General features: G+C 33.1%; 4 protein-coding genes across 4 annotated transcripts; 3 read left to right on the forward strand and 1 right to left on the reverse strand.

The window, feature by feature from the left end:
* Positions 1 to 1,424: 1,424 nt before the first annotated feature.
* Positions 1,425 to 6,764, forward strand: LOC128670913 (endocuticle structural glycoprotein ABD-5-like). The gene is made up of 3 exons (XM_053746932.2): positions 1,425 to 1,439; positions 3,443 to 3,573; positions 6,581 to 6,764. Exons 1-3 carry the CDS (start codon positions 1,425 to 1,427, stop codon positions 6,762 to 6,764), a joined length of 330 nt encoding a protein of 109 aa, XP_053602907.1.
* A 999-nt stretch (positions 6,765 to 7,763) lies between these two features.
* On the forward strand, positions 7,764 to 9,338 carry LOC128670664 (endocuticle structural glycoprotein SgAbd-5-like). Its single transcript, XM_053746504.1, has 3 exons — positions 7,764 to 7,842; positions 8,064 to 8,182; positions 9,133 to 9,338. The coding sequence occupies exons 1-3, from the start codon at positions 7,834 to 7,836 to the stop codon at positions 9,317 to 9,319; spliced, it is 315 nt and encodes a 104-aa protein (XP_053602479.1). The 5' UTR covers positions 7,764 to 7,833; the 3' UTR covers positions 9,320 to 9,338.
* Positions 9,339 to 11,180: 1,842 nt separating this feature from the next.
* LOC128670635 (endocuticle structural glycoprotein ABD-5-like) lies at positions 11,181 to 13,434 on the reverse strand. The gene is made up of 3 exons (XM_053746454.2): positions 13,329 to 13,434; positions 12,902 to 13,035; positions 11,181 to 11,504 (listed from the first exon to the last, which is right to left on the reverse strand). The coding sequence occupies exons 1-3, from the start codon at positions 13,338 to 13,340 to the stop codon at positions 11,297 to 11,299; spliced, it is 354 nt and encodes a 117-aa protein (XP_053602429.1). The 5' UTR covers positions 13,341 to 13,434; the 3' UTR covers positions 11,181 to 11,296.
* A 5,065-nt stretch (positions 13,435 to 18,499) lies between these two features.
* LOC128670945 (endocuticle structural glycoprotein ABD-5-like) lies at positions 18,500 to 20,851 on the forward strand. Its single transcript, XM_053746977.1, has 3 exons — positions 18,500 to 18,652; positions 19,060 to 19,181; positions 20,049 to 20,851. Exons 1-3 carry the CDS (start codon positions 18,641 to 18,643, stop codon positions 20,233 to 20,235), a joined length of 321 nt encoding a protein of 106 aa, XP_053602952.1. The 5' UTR covers positions 18,500 to 18,640; the 3' UTR covers positions 20,236 to 20,851.
* Positions 20,852 to 21,143: the final 292 nt, after the last annotated feature.

Raw genomic sequence — 21,143 nt, forward strand, 5'->3', positions numbered from 1 at the left:
GGAAGATCGTTAAAATCATTTCATCGAGAAGAAATAGGTATTCAGTATTATTATTTCCCAAGTTTTTCTGTATGTAACTTTGACGATGATTGTACATATATTTTACATTATTCGTTTAATACGCATCAATATTTCATATGTCGATCATAACTGGAGAAGGAAGCCTAAAAACACAGTATCCTCCACGACTATGTCCAAAGTTGGATCTTTACGGATCAGGAGGTTTTGGAAGCTAAACGTCATTGGGTGCACATCGACTGTAATATATAATGCTCTGAGAGCAAGTCCTCAATTTAAAACGACTAGTAAGAGATACAATTAATGAATTAATTTCATATGTATTTTCATGAACTAGGCAAATTAAAAAATTTGTTTATAAATTTCATAAATGTGGACGCATGTAGAAAAACACACTTAGTAAAATGAATGCATTTAGTAATTTAAACAAATGTATTCTAAATATCTATTCTCTACATAATCGTACTCGCTAATTGTGCAGTTTACAAGAATTATTTGCATGTCCATTGTCACTCCTAGGATGTTGCCTATTTGGGCGGCGAGCTGTGACGTACGTCTTGCTTGGTAAATCCATTCATGTGTCCATCTCTATAAAAAGAATGAAATGTAAGTCTGTCACGGTTGATCCCAAAATGTTTTTATTCGGTACACTTTTGTTTGAGACAATCGCTCATTTATGAGTTTGATTTTTGATGTAACCTATTGAACTTATGAAACAGATTTATCCAAATACTGTAATGTCAGTCTGGGTGTAAATTATGATGCTTACCTAAAATGTACCAACTGATCGGGCCAATTAAAAACATTGCTAAAAATGTAAGCCGAAAAAAATTCAAAGAGAAGATTTCAAGTTGTGCTTGTGAAATAATATGAAATTAAGTTCGTTTTGTATTAAGCTATTTATATAAATCAAGATCAACCAGTGTGGTTTTTTTGTAAGTACTATAGAAATGGTACCCATTAATTAAATGTAGTGTTTAGAAATTCACTCGGTTAAAGTCGCTAGCAACAATTAGTTAAGAACTAACAATACATGCAGTCATGATACATGTTTATCTCGATTCCATATTTGAACTTGACTCAGAATATTTCACACATATCAAAATATTAATATTTTCAAAAACAATATAGGCTACATTTCTAAATAACAAAAATAAAACGCTAATATTTGAAATTGAAACTTCAACTGGTGAAGTTAGAAGATGTCAATTATAATTCTTCATATGGATCATAGTTGTGGTCAAGCGAAATTGGCTTAGTTTGCCATAGGCCGGTGGTTGGAGATCGGCGCGCGCGCAGTCTGCAAGGCATACCGGGTACTCTTTATATAAGGAGATCTTACGAAACCGTTAACACATTCGAACCACAACCTGTCCAGGAAGTACCTGCACCTTTGTCACCGCAAGATGCTGTTATCACTGGTAAGTCACATTTTGATCACTGGTTAAGTTTTAGCGTTCAATTAATCAAACTTTATATTAATGCTCTTCACAAAGTAAATATATGCCATTTATTTTTAATTTTTGTACACAATTTCATTATTACAGTGACTTGGTAATTACTCAATTGGTTTTTTGACTCCGTCCATAACAGGTTACTGTTATGTAATTTTGGTATTTGTAGGTACTTAACAATGTTAATAGTTAGTAAAATCTTGTATTCGATATGGACATAGGATAATTTGCGGGCACGTGGTTGCGTAAAAATGAAGTACCATTTAAAATTTTGTACCAATGTTCAAGTTTTCGTTGGTTGTTTTTTGCAATATTTATATAGGTATAGGTAATATATATAAATATAAATAAATAAAATATGTTATTAAGCTGAAATTAATTTTAATTAGGACTAATTTTAACAATCATAATCATTAATTATATTTTAGTTCATATTTTAAAGTTATTTTTATCATATGTGATCATCAATAACTATATACTTATTATATGACAATACATTTTAGATTTTTATTTTCGATATTTTTTTTTATCTTGCAATAACAAAAGATTTTGCAAGCAAAGAATTTAGCGTTGCATTGTTTGAAAACAAAGTCAACTTAACAGTTTGACATTTGTTAGGCACCTAAAATATCTCTCACGATTGAAGTAGTGACTCAGTCAATTTTATTTTTGTTTTGAATGCAACAAATTATTTTATAATAATGCAAAAATAGTCTTCTAGGTCTGCTATTATTTATTAGTTTGGCATTTAAACACGATTAGTATTAATATATTTTTTCTTAGTAATGTGCAGATATTTATATGAACAAAAAAAAACAAGCATAAATATTTAGATTCTACACTCATACTGGAATCGAATATTTTAACAATAGGTATACTAAGGTATAATATTGATAATCTCTCTCACATTTGAGCGTTTTCCTGATGTCTTCCTTAGCCATTGAGCGTCGGATCCCAGGGTCCACTAGGTAGGTATAATGTATTAACATTGTCAATGTTCATACAATTATAACCTGTCCCTGTTACTCATAAAAAAATAAATAATACTTTAACATAAAGTACCTTTATTTTGCCACTATCGCACTTTACTAAATTCGGTATTGACAGAAAGAGACAAAACATACTTAAGCTTAATGTATGCTTTAACTTTTTTTTAATAAACGGTATTACTTTCATTGGTGTGGTATATACATTCTTACTAACTCTGGAGCAATTATATAGAATTTTTGAAAACTGTTTTAACAATTTACTTACAAAATTTTCTATAAAATTAGTTGTCGGAAAAAGTAAAACCAGTAAAGCTATGCTTGGTCAGGACACAAACAAAGGCATGAGTGTGATTACTTATGTTTTCGTAATATCCTATTCACTTAACCCACATCATATTTTATTAGTCAAAAGCAATAGGAATATCATAGATGTATGTACAATGTATTTAAATATGTTGGGACATGTTATGGGCGTACCTATGTATTTATTGACGAAACCCAAAGTGCATATGACGCAAAATTCTCAATTATACTTATACTAGATTTTGCGCGTGGCTTCGCTGCTGTGGAATTTTGAGACATAATATAGCCTATACCTTCTTAAAAAATAAATTATTTATAATAATGTTTGTATCAAGCTATAAGGATCAATTTTTTTTTCTTATTGAAAGTTCTTCAATTAGCATTATCATATCATCATCGGTCTCGAAATTTTGATACCAATTTAATAAGTAAATCATGATATTTTATAAGCTAAATTTCCTACAAAAATTATACTGTATATATAACTCTTGACGCTTTATCTAGATGTGTATATTTAAAAGAACTATAGGGCCATACCATTCACACCGGAAAAAATGATTGCTGCCGTGAAAAATTCACTTGACAAGAAATTTACCCGGATGGAGTCTGATCTGATTGAACATAAGCTAGTGAATTATAAATTTTAATAATAATAATGTAATATTCTCTACGTTTTAGCTACTCGGAGCCGCGCTTCTAGTGCAAACGTTGGCGACTCCATATTATGACACCCAACCGAGCCAGCCCAGCGCGCAAGTTGTGCGCCAACAATACGACACCGCTAATATGCCGAACGCATATAATTTTTAGTAAGTAAACAAACACTTATCTCAAATGTCATCACTGCATTCTTTTGATATGTGTGTGAGAATTTACAGGTTAATTTTTAGCAATGAAAATGCACCTAAATCAAATGCTTAATATATTAGTCAATAACAATTGTATGGACGAAGATTAGTAATTGGTTCGAAACGTTGGACCAGACCAATATATTAAATGTCATTGCTCTGTTTCAAGTATTTTTTTTATGAACAACTCCAATTTTTGTCCAATGACGTAATGTACCTACCTAAATGTAAAATACTTATACTCAAATGTAATAACAAATTTTCTTTACTTACTACATTCTTCTGATTATAAATTCTGTAAAGCGTTTTCTGTCTGGTGTAGTCTGCCAAAAATGTGGTTTTGCCCAACTTTTACTAAAATAGTGTCACACTTTCGCTCGCCCTTATCGCTAGCCTCCTTTTATTTTATATTGTATTCATATCATATATTTTCACCGGAATAAAATAATGACAACATATATCTGATCTGTTATAATTACTATATACTGTGTGCACTTTAGCAAATTTTTAATATTCTCTAAAATATATTGCTGTGCTTCACGGAATCAATACCTACTGTTGTCTGTGTGTTGAACCATTAAGCTACTAGCTAGTAATTAATGAATATAGATTGTATGAGATATTATATTTAAAGCTAACATAATCAAACGAGGCGCGACGCAAGGACTATTTACCAATAAATATTAGAAAACAATTGAAATGGAAAGCAAACAATGAGTCACTCGTAATAGACAGACATAAATATTTGTCATGCAACACCGAAACGTGGGCTTTATGTAAATCCATCTTTATTGTACTTACGTGGACTATGTAACCCGATTAGCGCCGAGCCTCGGACGTGTCCCGGCGATTGATGGCAACAACTTTGTAGAAAGCAAATATTTGACAATCGACTTGCCGCAATAAATATTTTGTTTGGTTCAGTTTGTTTGTGTTCAGCAGCGACCTTTGAATACCACCGCTGAATATTGCCCGAATACTGCACTTGACTCATCTGGGTTCAAATTAAAAATATTTCTGAATTGAAATTTAAATACTCTGTAGATTTATTGACTCTATCGGTTGACTGGTAGAAATAATTTCTAGGCTTTAACCCCTTCGTTTACAATTTTATTGTAATAAAGTTAAATAAATAAATATGGAGACGATATTTTAAAAGGATATTTTGTCATAAAGTAACATCAACTAATTTGTTTCTCAAAAAAATATTCATCAGTAAGGCCTCTAGTAAACCGTTAATTCCCGTAGATATGACAATGTACCTCACAGATTTATTGGAGAATCAATTACTTATTTCATAAATAATATAATTTGTATCTCTGCATATGGAGTGATCACAAATGAAATAAACAAAGTCCATTAAAATTAGTAAATACAGCATAAGTAGCAATCGGTAATATTAAACATTAGGCACGTAAGAATTACTTGAAACTTTCGATCACCTCCTGCGCATAAATGATTTTAAAACCAGTATTTTCCCACTCATCTAAGCTCCTGATTGAAATAAGGAGACTAAACATTTAATAGAAATAGATATAGTATAATTATAGGGTACTTTTACAAAAGATCCTAGGCTACACCCAGTGTTGCACGCGTTGATAGGCTGCATGTGGTGACCACTTACCAACAGATGAGCCGCATTTCTTTTTGTTATATATAATAATAATAGGTATTTTCGGTTCTCTCGATTATTGCAGGACAATAAAACTGAAGTCGTTAGCTTTTACACTAGCTTTTACCCGCAGCTTTGCCCGCGTCAAATTTGGTAATATCGCGTCTTTTAATTAACGCGACAGCGCTTTTTCTTCTGACATATTTTACAGTTTTTTTGTTAATTTACTAAAAGGAATGTTTACCAATTTTCAGCTTATTATCTTGAAAATTATATTAAGTCGTCATAAGTGTATATTTTGAAGGGGTCACCCCCTTCGGGGTAGAATTTCCACACACTATACTACACACGCAACACCTACATGCCAAATTTCAGCGACCTACGCCCAGTAGTTTCGGCTGTACGTTGTCCGTCAGTCAGTCACTCAGTAACGGAAGAGTTTTATATATATTGATTAAAGAGCATCCTATTTTGTTTAATACAGTACCTAAAGAAAATAATAAAACACTCTGTGTAAAATATTAATATACAAAAAACCGTTAGATATAAAGTTATGCATAAAAAACCGATATTCAGGTAAATTGGTACAAGATTATTTATCATCCACAAATTCATCAACGTTTATTCGTTTTTTATACGTTTATGTATATTTGGCTAACAGTTTTAATGGGATTACCAAACAGATGAGTCATAATATCAAAACGTATGTAAAAAAAATTAAATTCTCATTGACGTAGTCTAAAGTCTAAAGTCGGTACTAGTAATGAAGAATTTAGAGTACAAGATATTACATAGCTACTTGGAATGTGGAGAACATTTTCAAAAAAATATAGTGAGGCCTATTTTGTTTGCAAGTAAGATTTATCTTTGAAAATGTAAATCAATTTAAAAGTCATCAATCGTACTTGCACTTTGACCGTTTGTTGCAATTTTATTGCAGACTTCCATAACATAATTCTAGGTAGTACGATGTAAATTTATACAATAATATTAAAGTCTTGTTATTGTCTATTACAAGACTTACGTCACCACTCAAGCTATGGGAAATTAAATTTATTTATAGTTTATTAGGTAATGAAATTAATCATCTCTTCCGATATTGAGTGACTGACTGACTGACAGACAACGTACAGCTGAAACTACTGGGCGTAGGACGCTGAAATTTGGCATATAGAGTCAGAGACCTTGGCCCTCTTTGCTACTTCCTCTTTTCCTCTTCATACGATCCTCTACATTATTAGTTATCAGACCACTGGCACGAATATGTTCTCCTTCATCAAAAAATTGTATTAGGACCATACTTTCTTCGAAGCAGTTCCGGCCATTTACTAATTGCATTTTTCAATTATATTCCAGTTACGACGCAAATGACGGATCATCGCGAACAGAGCGTGGCACAATTCTAAATGCGGGGACTGACAACGCAGCCTTAGATGTCAACGGAGCAGTTCGCTGGTACGACAGCAAAGGGCAGCTGTATGAAATGACGTACAAAGCGGGCAAGAGGGGCTACCGGACCATCATCAAGAAAGTGTCGTAAAATTGTTAAATTATATCGAAAAAGAAAAGAATGAAACAACGACTTTTAAAGTCAACAATGTGTCAAGAGACTGATAGTAGTGAAGTCAATTATGTGCTGTTTTGTAGTAGGTACCTAAATTATTTTAGTTTATAATGAATAAACTGAATAAGCTTTATGATGTAGGACAACAAAATCCCAGAAATGCGATTTTTAACAACCTGTTAAAAATCGCATTTCTGGGAAATTGAGCCCTCCGAAATTAATTTGTCATCGAAATTAACATACGGGAACAAGTTTTTTGAAACATATTTTCATTTCTCATTGCAAACATTTAGAATATTTCTTTTTTTAGTAATGAAGATTTAACTGATTTAATTTTAAAATCCCCTTCGGCCACATCAAATGTATGTAAATGAATTCAGGCATAACGACGAAATTTTACTGTAATTATTATGTTATTATCGGAAAAGTTTACTACTTAATAAACTAGATATTTTTATTGTATTTATTTTTCAATTTAAGATTAACTTATTAAATTATTTCACAAACATTTCGATGTGTTTCATTAACAACAAAAAATTTGGTGGCATCGGCGCAGCTTTCAATATTTTAGTATGAAAAAAATACAATGCAAAATACTCATAGACTCTGTTTGCGGAAAACTTGAGATGTTTTTAAACAGGTGATAATTGTGGATATATATTATAATTAAGCTTAAGTTGTGTGAGTCCAATAATAGCACCACTCCATATAAAACCGGCCACCGAGGCAACTAAGGGACAATAGCATTCCAAAGAGAGTTTCAGGCACACGAAAAGTACTAAACTGTAACTCAGTGACCTTCAGTGTTAAGAGACACAAGCTAGAACATAAATGATCGTCAAATGTTTTCGCACTTGTTATTTGTCTGCTAAGTTTCATCACTTGATTTCGTGTTATCAATTGCAAACCCTCCATACTGTCATTGTCGAAATAGACAAACATTCATCTATATTTAAGGATGGATTTGTAATCTTTTTCACAGTATCCACTACCTACCTACATTCATCAGCAGAATCAAAGATTTCTGTGATATTAAAAATCCAAAATGTTCACTGTAAGTACTTCCTTATATTGAGTGGAAACCCAAAATAATAATAAAAAAGTTAATTATAAATACCCATATTACCATATACATACATATGTAATACATGTACACTTATACATATTACTATAACTAGGAAGATTATCTCTTGATTTTTAATTGATCGAGTCCTGAAATTTTTATCTAATTAAATATTTTAAAATTTAATAATAAATATTTGGTATTATTTTTAGAAACTATTTGGTGTTGCCGCTTTCATCGCAGTGATTTCTGCACAAGCAGACAACCAGAAACAGTCCGTGGAGATAATAACCGAAAGAACTTTGGTCAATCCAGACGGCTACGATTTCGTGTAAGTACTTTTTTGGTATTTTCTATGTTTTGTGATTCTTCAGCGGACCATAGTCTCCAATATGGCGCGAAAGAAATCGGAAATGTGCTCAGATGGAGATAGCTCTTGGTACACCTCACATTCTCTCTGAAACAAAGCTTTTTAAAAAAAATATCTTGCACTTAACGTATTATATTATATTTATCGAAGATATTTTAAATTTTGTTCAATATTTGAGGATATTTATCAAGGATATTTTGATTTTTTATTATTGTAGTGTGCAGCGCTATTACTGATATTATTTTGCTCTTATTAATAATTCTGTCTATTATAATAGGCAAGAGAGAATTATTATATATAATGTATTAATTAACCTGCAAGAAATTAACTTTTTATAATAGTATTTGGTTTCATATCGGAAATGCTACTAATGAAATTCTCTAGTTTTGTAAAACCAACCTTTAATAATATAACAATAGTGACATCAAAGGAATATTGATGAGAATTGTTTCCATGTGCGTAAATGGGGTTTATTGGTCATTCAATTAATCTATCACAATAAAGTTTGCATTTAATGGTGTTGCTGCATATGAGACAATAGTCTTTGAAGGATTACGAAATACCACAAATATAAAGTATATTAATATAACCTCTATGGAGTTAATATATTTATCTATTTCATATGCAGCCCAGCTGTATTATATCATGATATATGTTATCTTAAAATGTGGCATAGATTTCCACCCTAGAGTAGAACCACTTCACGTCTTTTCGAGGATGTGGTACCTAAGTGAAAAACAGTAGGTATTTAAAGAGGTCTGCAGGCGGCCGCTTATAAAATCACAGTCGCACATCAAAATTTTGTGGCTTAATTTCTTCGCGGCGTCACAGTCCCGAATCCAATTCGGAGCACGCGAAGTTCACAGACAAAGATAGGATGTCTTAAAATATATTATTTTCGACCATTTCAGGTACAAAACAAGTGACGGTGTGTCGCGGCAAGAGGAAGGGTCGCTGATCACCGTGGGAGACCAGCAGGGCATCGCAGTCAAGGGCTCGTACTCCTACACCGCACCCGACGGCCAGCAGTACCAGGTCACCTTCACTGCAGACGATAAGGGATACAAGCCGCAGATACATGTCGCACCTAGCCAATAAACTTATTAAATAACACCTACTTCATGTTTTCATTTAACCAAGTTAAGCTTGGAACTATTTTTTACATAGAACTTTTGGATAAATGCTTCATTATAAATACCTCCAATTACTTGAAAAAAATGCTAGCCTCACCTCAGAAAAGCTAAATATGGCAATGTACAGGTGACAACACATCAAGATACCCTGCATAAACCTTTATCGCGCGATAATAGCGGCCAGTTTGCAATGAATTTTGGTAGGCTGATGTACTGTTGACTGCACATGTGCTTTGTCTTCCAACGATTTTTCCTTTGAGCGATGTTTTACCGACGAAATAATTTTAATTTCCAAAAGCGTTAAACATACCAGATGAAAATCATGTCAGATGCCTTTAGGAGATTTGAATAAAATCTGACAAAATTGCCACTTATGAATACCTAAGAGTTTGTGATGACAACAGACAGATTTATCATTTGAATGTACTTACGTAAATGTTATTTAATTAAAAATATTTTGTGAATACAATATCATTTCCCTTTTTATAATGTATGAACTTATCCTTTAAAATTTTGAAAAAGATGTAGTGGTACAAAAAATAACACACAGAAATGCTGACAACTTCTACCTATTATTGATGTGTGAATTTATCAAAAACTTCAGAGCAAAATCCTCTATAGCAAATGTTTAAACCCAGCCAGTAGGGGCTTCAATTTTCAAGACATTACGCCATTTTTTTTTCTTTATTTGATGACATATTCATTACGCACAATAAGTAGGTAGATTATTATGTAAATATGTAAAATAGTTTGTAAAATTTAAAAATTCAAGTTCAAAATTGCTTATTTTACAGTAATAACAAAAATATATTTGTATCTATATAACGAGGCCTTTTATTTGATATGACACAATAAGGAAACAAACTTTTTTGCAAAACATTTTATTAATTTCCTAATTAATCCCGCGAAAGTCACCTTTATTTGAAAATGTGTGGTCATATGATTGTTTGATCTTACCAAATTTCACCCGATTTGTTCCAGTAGATTCGGAGCTAATTGGCTGTGACATTTAATGTGGTATGTGCTGTGTTGTTACAATTAATTGTTGTATCTATCTATCTGCTGAATACCTCGAAAATCTCTAATTTGAACGTACCAACAAATATCTAGATGAAAATTAAAATTATATTGTTGAAGAATATTTATTTGTCTAAACAACAACTAGAGATTCATAGCTATTGTTATTGCAACCCTCGTGCACCATAATGTAAGAATTGTTTAATTAAACATTTATCAAATTGACTAGACGTTCTTGTTCTTAGAAAACCAAAGATTTTAACTAAATTATTCCACTGAATAGGTACCTATCTTATTTTTTTTATAATGAAGTCCTTGTAAGTACATCCTAATCCTCACCTCCTAATATTAGAGATGCCAAAGTAAGTTTGTTACGTTTATTACCTTCTTCACGCTATGTTTACTTGATCATTGCATACATACATGTTTAAAGTACGGAAAATGACAGAAGTACCGAAAAATGCCGAAAAAATACCTAAATGTTCCCCTGGGAAAACCACGTAGAAAAAGAGTAAAAGACAGTATCATACAACATGATTATGCTCGACCGCCACAAAGGGAAGATCTTCCCGCCAGGCTAGATGTTGCGCCTGGGGAACCGCACGGCTCCGACGGTGTTATGTCGGAGGTTGTATTTATGCTTCCAATCGAAAACACACTGTCTGCGCGGTCTAGGCTTGTTAGCTGTCCATAGTGAGTCGACCGTCCTGCCATCGGTCCGTAGTGTTTTGGTCGGCTTTTTACATCTGTAGCGTTGTGCATGTGGCGTGGTAGATGTCGCCACACCTGCAAACGTTGAATAAAGAGGAACAATTTTGGAGGTAAAATTCATTTATTTAATTTGCATTTGAGTAAGGTCCATAATTAGACTAGAAAAAAATCTTAAGAATAAATTTGGTATTAGCGATTCAGTGGGTCTTCAGGTTTAGGACTGCGCTTGTGGTTGTTGCTGGTTGTCGCCGGTGTGTTCGGTGGGCTGGTAGCCGTTTTTGTCTGCGACGAAGGTGACCTGGATGTGCTGGCCGTCAGGAGCGACGTACTTATAGCTACCCTTGACTGAGAGACCTTGCTGGTCGGTGTCGTTCTTGTACTCGCCTTGCTCCTGTCTGGAGGTCCCGTCACTCGTCTCAAATCTGTTGAAAAAAAATAGATGTTAAAATTGTACAGATTACGCATATGGCTAACACATATGGCCAGATGGGGACTACGTTGCTGTTCAAAATGCAAAGCATTTTGAGATGACTTTGAAAGTTCGCTTTTGTCCTTGTGTACTACAAATGTGTATGAGTAGGTTCTCATTGCGCATATAACCTGGATACAAACGAACTGTTGCGACCTAAAAGCAGCAAATATATGATAACTTTATGTTTATGAAAATAAAGCTATCTACTGAGTAAATGCTTATATCAATCTAATACAGTCAGTTGGTTTATAACTACTTATTTTTTTGCTGCACGTTTATTTTTATAATGATCTGTAGAATATTTTTAATCTAACGTATGTAATTGAAACTTACAGTAAAAAATAAATTTAATCTACGATCTACGAGTGCGTAAGATGAGCATTGGCCTTAAACGTCGCAAATGATCATAAACAACTTGTCCTTAGTGGTCTAATGCCCTTGCCTAATTCATTTGTTATTTAGTATTGACATTAACATTTTCAACTGCATAGTATTAAGTAATTGTAAAAATATACTATCTGTAAAGGCGAGTGCTTCTATTTCCTACAAAAGACAAATTAGGTAGAAGAGAAGTTTTTTTTATTAGCCACTGCTGGGCTCCCCTTCCTTTTTCCACAAATCTGTGTTAAGGAAGAAAGTTAGATTATTTTTATACAGACTAGCTGTTACCCACAGAGCCAATCGTGGTAGCCTATGTATGTTGTACAACTTGCAACGTTTCAATATCTATTGCACATATCAAAATCGGTCCAGCGGTTTCCCTTGATAGCATAATAGACAAACAGCAAGTCTGTTTATTACGCTATTTATAACATGAATGGGATGCAAAACAATATGTACGTACGAGTTCACTTACATTGTGCGATTAATTTCTAGGAAAGTAGCGGGTAAAACAATTTTAATTATTTAGCAATTTATGCCGACACGATCCTCTAAAAACTACATCAGTTCCAATTTTTTTCACGTTATTTTTAATCAAATCATCATATTTTTTTGGGCATAATATGGACCGTTTTTGAATGAATAATGCTTGATTATTTTTTGTTTAGTAACCTACAGCTTTGAGGACAATTGATGAACGTAACCCAACAATTTTCATGCTATTTGTAACGCGGAAGTACGTAAATTTGAATACAGAAGGAAGGTGCAAAAGTTTAGGCCAATTATCTTATGTAATTATATGTGATAGTCAAAACTTCACAGTCTAATACTTATAAATGTGAAAGCTGTCCTCTTTCAAGTCTAAATGGAGCAATGTATTTAAATGATTTTTTATGCACTGATAGTTGGAGAAAAGTGAAGCCTATCCCATACGTCAATGGGCAGGAAAGGTGATCATAAACTCACTCAAAATTGTATCCATTGACGTCTACTTCAGAGTCCTGTTTGACGATCTGTACTGGCTGTTGTTGTTGTTGGCTTGAAGGGGCTTCTTGGGGTAAGGCGCAGACCACTGCCATGACGGCCAGGGCGAAGATAGTCTGGTTTAGAGGTACAAAATAAGTGTGTTGAATGGACTTGTTAACTACAGAACTTCTTAAATATGAGGCTAAATATCAATAGGAAATTATAAAATAAGAAAATAAAGCTGAAAATATTATTTTATTCATAGAGATATGTTAATAGAGTCAAATACGTATTAAAATAATTAATGTGATAATATATTGGACTAATTTTACAAAAAAATATATGTTTAATTTTTTTTTAAATAGAATTCAATTACTGTTCTCTACAATGTCATTCAAGCTTTGCCAAAAGAACAAAATCAACTCACAATTTTCATCATTTTAAGGTGATGGTGGATATTCAGGTGTGTAAGAAGACGGATCCTGGACGACTATGCATTTGACTGACAAACTGAGCTATAAATATCTTTTCAAAGTTGACAATGGGTGTTTCGAAGTGTCATTGTCAGGCGAGGTGTTAATCACAATAATGCAAACAGTTTATTTGGTGATCCCCGAAAATGTTACATGGATTTGTCAATTGTTTGCCGACGCGGCCGTGCGTGCATCATTTAACCTAAATATCGTTAGGTGAGTACGCGGCTATGTCTTGTAATATTAAAAAATGTATTTTTATACATAATCAAATCACTGTAAAAACATTAAACATTTATAATAATTTAGGTACTGCGTAGTATTCACCTGGCCTACCTAAGATGAACTTTGATATATAACCTTGATGGAATATTTTCGGAAGCCTGTGTAATATTGTGTTGTAAATTACTTAGTGCATCATTGTGTATTATATTAAACATATCTAGTGAACTAAACATTTGACGAGAAAAAGACTGATGAAAGAGAATGACTGTAAAACGTTTTTAAATGTTTATAAGCCATTATCGACTCTCTTTGTGTGTTAATATTCAACATAGATGTAAAGAGTAGAATCTAAAAGAAAACCTCTCGCTTTCAGCTGTGTTCCAGGCGCATCAACAACTAATTTAATCCCTCTTCCTTTTCGAGTCAAAATAGCATTTACATAAAATAATTTACACCAGTAAATAGCAACAACAATTCTATGGAGCAGCATTAAAGCAAGATAACAGATGAGTTAAGATTTCGGGATTCGTTTTCGGTTCCCATATGACAAACACATCTGGAATTACAAGTATCCTAGTTAAATCTATTATTATTACTATTAGCTATTAGCATAGGTCTTCTCTATGACTATGGAAGTATGTTCAGTATTAATAAATGTTTCAACATTACAACCTGTTATTTAACATTCGATTTGAAATATTATGTACCGTCAACATAATATTTTACCCAAATGGCTAATTCGCTGGTCTACACAACATAGAGATGCCTGCAGAATAGTGCAGTTAACTGTTCAAACGGTTTTTCGTTTTTTTGTTTTACGCCATCTTACCATTTTTTGTATTTATTGAACAAATAGCGTTGACTATTATAGAAAAACAAACATAGCTTCATACAATTATAATAATAAAATCATACACTTAAAAATAAATCTAAGTATAAACATTCTAAATCAGTTAAAATAGCAGTTGGAATCGCACCGTATCGCACGCCAGTCGTTATTTTCAACAAATTTTAATCACTATTCCAAGAACACCTGAAGGTAAGTAATTATTAGCGATGGGTCTATTTGATTTTAAGAATTTGAAACTTTATACGACTTTTTTATATTATTGAAACATAACAAAATTAATAGAGTCCTCACTAGCATTTTATTCCTCGAATCAAACGTGAAAAATATTGATTGATACACTAAACAGAATCATCAAGGTACGACTTCAAATTGTACGCTTTATTGATTCAAATAGTAAGTAGTATTTTATTTTAATATAAAAAATATTTATCTGGCTCCGGAATTCTTTTCTGCTTTAGTTGGTAACTGTACTTATAGTAATAACAGTGCTTCAATGGTAACTTATCAATCGTCGATGAACTTTTAAAAAGATGTGTTAAACCTTGAAAATGGTACACAGAAAACAAAATCTACAATTAAATAAACATTAGCGGAAACACCAAATACTTACTCATAATATCAAACTAACTTCAAGGATGAACAAAAATAACACTTACTTAGTGACTGTTGCTAAATCAATAAATCTAAAAATAGAACTTATCGATATTCCAATATAAGTAAAATCTTAGAAATTTGAAAGAAAACATATGTATTTATATATTTATAATATTATATGTATGTATTTATAATATTATATTTCCACTAGTTTTTTTTTTCTTTTTTATTGATGCCAATGGCATAATACATTGGATCCCTATGATGGTAGAGCTTTGCGATGGACCAGGAGGAACTGGTCAGCTTTATACTCATATATATTTTTTGTTTTGTGTTTTACATCTATTTATTTTTTATCAGCACTTAATCACAATTATAACATGTATTTGTTTACTTTTTAACCATGTACTTTGTTATAATATTAGAAAAAAAAACTGAAATAAATTGAGGGTAAGCCCTTACCACATTTCTTCACAGCAGTTGAATGATTGTTCCAAAATGCCATTTATTATAAATTTGACATGAAATTGTACCTGTGAAGTTCTGGGTAAGGTAGATAAACCGAATCTCCCACCTGACTCTTGTACAAGAAAGACAATAAAGTGTATTTCTTAGATGACATGTCTAGCCGACCTACCCGACATTGACCTAAGCTGTTGAGTAGCAAATAATATGGATAGTAATGAGACTGGAAACGCAGGGTCAAGGACTCTTTGACATAACCATATAAGGATGAACCGCCTTCTAACCTTATTTGTAATTATTAGAAATGTCTGGAGGATCAAAGAACAGGCTCCACTTGCATAATGACGCTGCCGAAAAATGTAGGAATCATATGATGTCTGGCGTGACTGTATTGATATATTTCACTTAGTATCAAGTAGTGCAATTAGTTATATACATACTGGTATTATAAATATTGTCTATCTATCTGTTAGGCCGGTATCTAGGCCGGCTAGGGTATCTAGGCCGGTAGGCTTTCATAACCATTGTGTGCTGGACCGATTTAAATTGCATGGGCATATTTGGAGAAGAAAAAAGCATAATAGTAAAACGATTGTGCCAAAAAAACTTATTTTATCTGATACCCACGATTATTTTTAACGCGATCTAGTCACGAACAATAGCTAAGTAGTTGTTCATAAAATAGCAGAAGTATAATAATTGCTACTTACCCATCAAAATAAAACACGAAGACGTATAAAAACATAATCGAGCCAAACCATTTATCAGATATGCTACGGTCTTAGTTTAATATCTTAGTAAACTATAAAAACCACATCAGTTTGGCGTAGGTTAGATTTAATTACAATCATATTTTTTGTGCCTCCACTACCCATACTCATTGCAAATTCACCCCTATTGTCGCGGCATAAAAATAATTTCAAGCTACCTTGATTTGCGGTTGGCTAATATATCCACTACGAGTACTACTGATGATATAACCACTCTACACTCTGCTTAGGCAAAGAACAGACTGATAAAGGAAGAAGAGCACTAGGTACTTGGAAAGGATCACTTCTCAAGCTGACAGATGGACCCTGCCAGGCCAGGATTGCTATTAAAGCATGAATAACTTTCGATCAGCTGCGAACTGGGTATATAGTATTCCAAGAAGGATGCTAATAGAGTCCTGATTTACTGTTACTATTTATACTTACCTTTCTATTATTGCCCGCGATTCCGTCCGCGATAGTGTATGTTTGACCTCGGGTCATTAACTATATATATTGCAAATTTCATCAATATCGACCCAGCGGCTTATCTGTGAAAACATTTGAGACGGACAAACAGAGTTTCGCATTTATAAATATTAACATGGAAGAATGGATATTGTACACAGAAACTTACGAACTTTCATGCATAAACCGTGACATTTTATTGTCATTATCATCAATAAAAAAGAGCATAACAAGAAAATTCAGCGGAGCATGAAGAAAACTTATCATCTATGTAAGTATTAAGCTGTAAATTATTTGTTAGGTAACTTGCTGTGCATTTTCTACGCTTTAGGATATTCTTATGTAATAAATATAATAATATTGAAATATATGCAATAGTTTTTATCTGTTTACATTATGCATCTATTGTATGTTTCTCTTTCACATATATTTTAGAGATGGATGGATAATAAAAACTCATTAATTTCAAACTGATTCAACTTATTCTGTAAATATAACTGTTGTTCCAATCGAAGAAATTTGATTTTGATATTATTGAAAAGAATAGAATCATAACATTTTAACTAGACAATAAATAGTAATTGGAAAAAAACTACTAATCATATAGATCAATTAATTGAGTTTTAATTAGTTAATAAATACTAATGATGTATTTGGGTATGCAAGTACTACATAGGCCTATCTGAGCGTTTCTGTACACTTCACGAATTATCTATCAAGAAAGTGATGAAAATAAATGAATGCGCTGTCTCCAGTTTGGTTGGCAGCACTGGTTGTTTATCAACCAATTTATTTGGTATTGCAAAAGCTACAAACAATAGTTCATTTAAAATCCGTTTTTCTTACTCTTTTGACAGGCTGTATATACACTGGATACTCTGGAATCTTAATATAATTTCTACCTATAATGCACGACGAGCTTCCTGACAATGACCACCCACAACACATACCAGGGACATATCAGGGACATTTCAACAGATTATTTAAATTTATTGAACAGTATCATCGCCCTCATATAAAGTTTGTTCTTATTTACGATACGAGATTTTTTCACCTTTCAAGGTACAGAAAAATACGAATAATTAGGACTTTTTCATACTTTATTCCGTTTCAATATCCATATTGGTTTGATGTCTGTATATGCTAGCCACACGTTCGTAAACAATTGGCGAAGCTTTTGTAAACGTGTGTCATCACGATAACAATAAAGTGAAGCTTTTAAATGAACCCATTGTGTTTTCACTCACGTACTATTTCCTAACTCGGCTCGCGGGCAATTCCATTATCAGTGCAAAGTCTTCTTCTTAATTATGATGATATGATCGATCATTAATATATAATAGCAAAATAATATTTACAACTTTCTAATCCTAATCAAAAATAGAATTCGGCGGCGCCGGGTCATTCGCAACAATATTACTTGTATGTAATTATTAGCGCAATAACAATTATATTAACGACATGTCCATTTTTTGTCATATTTCCCATGTATTCTTATCAACCCGCTACTGCTGGTATGCCCCTCTTTTGTCGCATCAATTCCTGCGGTGCTGTAAGAAACTGGTCTTACCAGTGTCATCCAAAGTTTTCCCTTTAGCCAAAACATTACATTATGATAACTCTGGCACTCATTTTCATTTTTATTTGTCATTGTTTCTTATTGGGAATCTTTCGGGAAATCTATTTATTAATTTTTAATAAAGTTGTCGATGTTGTTTTTAAAGTTGTTTAACATTGACAAAAAAGTGGTACCGACGCGACGCAGAAAGCAAAGAGCGACCCGGTGACCGACGGCTTCGACCCATCCTCACATGATGTCAGCCTGCAAGTGCACCACTCATGGATATATATAAAATGAACCATCTACACTAGTTACTCATTCGTTAGTTTGTGCTCAACAAGAAAACTTAGCAAGATGCTCAAATACGTGAGTCGCAATTTTTTAAGTACATAATTACAATAGGCAAGGTCATAGTTCTGTTTGTAATGCTCAAATTCATAATCACAGTTTACAACCCGTTACGCAAGTGTGTCGTGACTTTTGAGTGATGCATCTATGGAGTAACTTCATGCGACGACGGCGGATAAACCTTGTAAACTGATTTTATGACCAAAGCTGGACAACTGGATTTCTTACATAAACTTTAACTTTTGATATATATTCAAACTTTTTCATATATTTTAGAGGATACATATATTAAGCCAGTGTTTTAAATTAATGTTGTGAATATTTAGTATTATGAGCAGGAATTTTCCATAGCATCATACTAAACTAGACAACTTTGGATAACTTGATTTTTAGCCTACAATACATATCCATTTTCATTTAACTAGGTGACAGTATTGTGTGTGTTAGCCGCGATGTGCGCAGGCGCACCGCAGCCTCAACAGAACCCCCAGGAAGTCCAGATCCTGCGTTTCGACAGCGATGTTCAACCCGATGGCTACAACTTCGCGTAAGTATCAAGTTTTTGTGTAGGTTTATTAAATCTTATGTTTCCTAAAAATACATAGAAATAAATAGGTGTAAGACAAATCACACAGATTGACTTGGCCTCGAAGTAAGTTTGAGATACTATATTTTATAACATTTTAGATAAACGATGATATTTACCTTGATAAGAAATTAAAGTAAAAAATAATTTATTTAATTATTGATAATTGTTTTTCAAAGTCTTTCGAATCCTTCATTCAATACATATCCCTGAATAAAACTACTTATATTATAAACTTAGCCTCAAAGTAAGTTTGAGATATAAATAATGCGAAAGTTATTTAGCTAGCTTAGGTAGTTTCAATAATTATATTTCTAGCAACAGAAAAACGCATTTAATTGATAATGAATTGATGTGATGTGTTAAACTTAAAAACTAACAAATGCATGTTCCATGAATGGCAAAGTCATCGTTCATGTCGAGTTTAACCAATTCTATAAAACTGGTATTATTAAAAAAAAGATTGTAAATACTGGATACTTTAGTACCTAAAAAAAATAACAAGCAAACTTTTTCACAGCACAGATACCAAACTGACCTTTTTGACTTGAACCCAGGGTTAAGTAGTAATAGAACAGTAAATAATTAATGAAGCAATATACTACTGACTTTTTGACGACATTTGACCCCAAGTGTCGTAATCTACAAACAGATATTTAAGAATTAGATGAGATGAGATCCAACAAATAAACAATCATTAAAATTATGTACTTACTGGATGTTTAAGTGCATGCATATACTAATGCAAATACATTTAGTACTCATGTTTGCCTCTTTCATTAATTTAAAAAAATAATACATATTTCAACATCCCATACTTTTTAACAGATATGAGACCAGCGACGGCACATCCCGTCAAGAGGAAGGAAAACTCGACAACCCACAATCCGAAAACGCTGCCTTGACAGTTACAGGACAGTACGCGTACGTCGCTCCTGATGGCAAGCACTACACCGTCACCTTCACCGCTGGACCAAACGGCTTCCAACCCAAAACTTCTCTCGGACAGAAGTAAATTATGAATACTATATCATTAACACCAACGCAATTCCAAACTTAGCCGTGTCCTGTCTGAGCAAGCCTCGCGAAGTGGATCGACGCGACGCGAAAGTGGCGATGCGACGCGAAAATATTGAATGTATGTACGTATATGGCTGTGTTCTGTATAGTCTATACAGGACACTAATATACAGCCATCCATTTGATATGGTCGCGACGCTTTGTTTCAATGAAGTCAATCATGTCATGCTCGTGCGAGGTGACACCTATATCATCTTATAGTTACCTCAGGCGAAGCATATCACGTCCTAGCCGACCATGTCCTTGTAATTCCTCTCTCAGTCAGGGCCTGGCTAATCGGATACCAACAACGCTGTGCATTGTCGGGACTTGCAACTATGTTATCTTGCCTCCAGTACGTGAACCTTGTAAATACTCTTTCTATATAGTTTCATACTTAAAGTTAACCCGATACCTATCCGCTACTCGATCTCAGCTGTATTCTGTCTGAGCATAAAGAAAACGAAATGCGAATCTAAATTCTTGTGCCATAAGAATACCTTTGTACTTTTATAATTTTGTAAAGACTCTTGATTTATGATTTATGAATAAAGTTTTTTAATAAAAATCAATATTTTGTTTTCATATGTTATTCCTTACTAAATATTTTTAAGTAAATATCAAAGTAATTAGGTACATACACGGGTAGTAAATCAAGATCTCGAAGAGCTGTGTTCTCCGGGAATTACCAGTAGCATTCTGATCCCAAAGCATGTATCAGCATTTAAAATTATCTTTTTTTTTAATTGAGCTGTTTTTTTATAAAGGACCGACTTTGTTTGATTCCTTGACTTTCCTTGAAAATGCTATTGTTGCCTTACAGCTGCCTAGGCTGTGTCCTTAAGTCGCCTAGTAGGATATTTA

The sequence above is a fragment of the Plodia interpunctella genome, chromosome 6, assembly GCF_027563975.2.
Source record: "Plodia interpunctella isolate USDA-ARS_2022_Savannah chromosome 6, ilPloInte3.2, whole genome shotgun sequence".
In the NCBI taxonomy this organism is placed as follows: Eukaryota; Metazoa; Arthropoda; class Insecta; order Lepidoptera; family Pyralidae; genus Plodia; species Plodia interpunctella.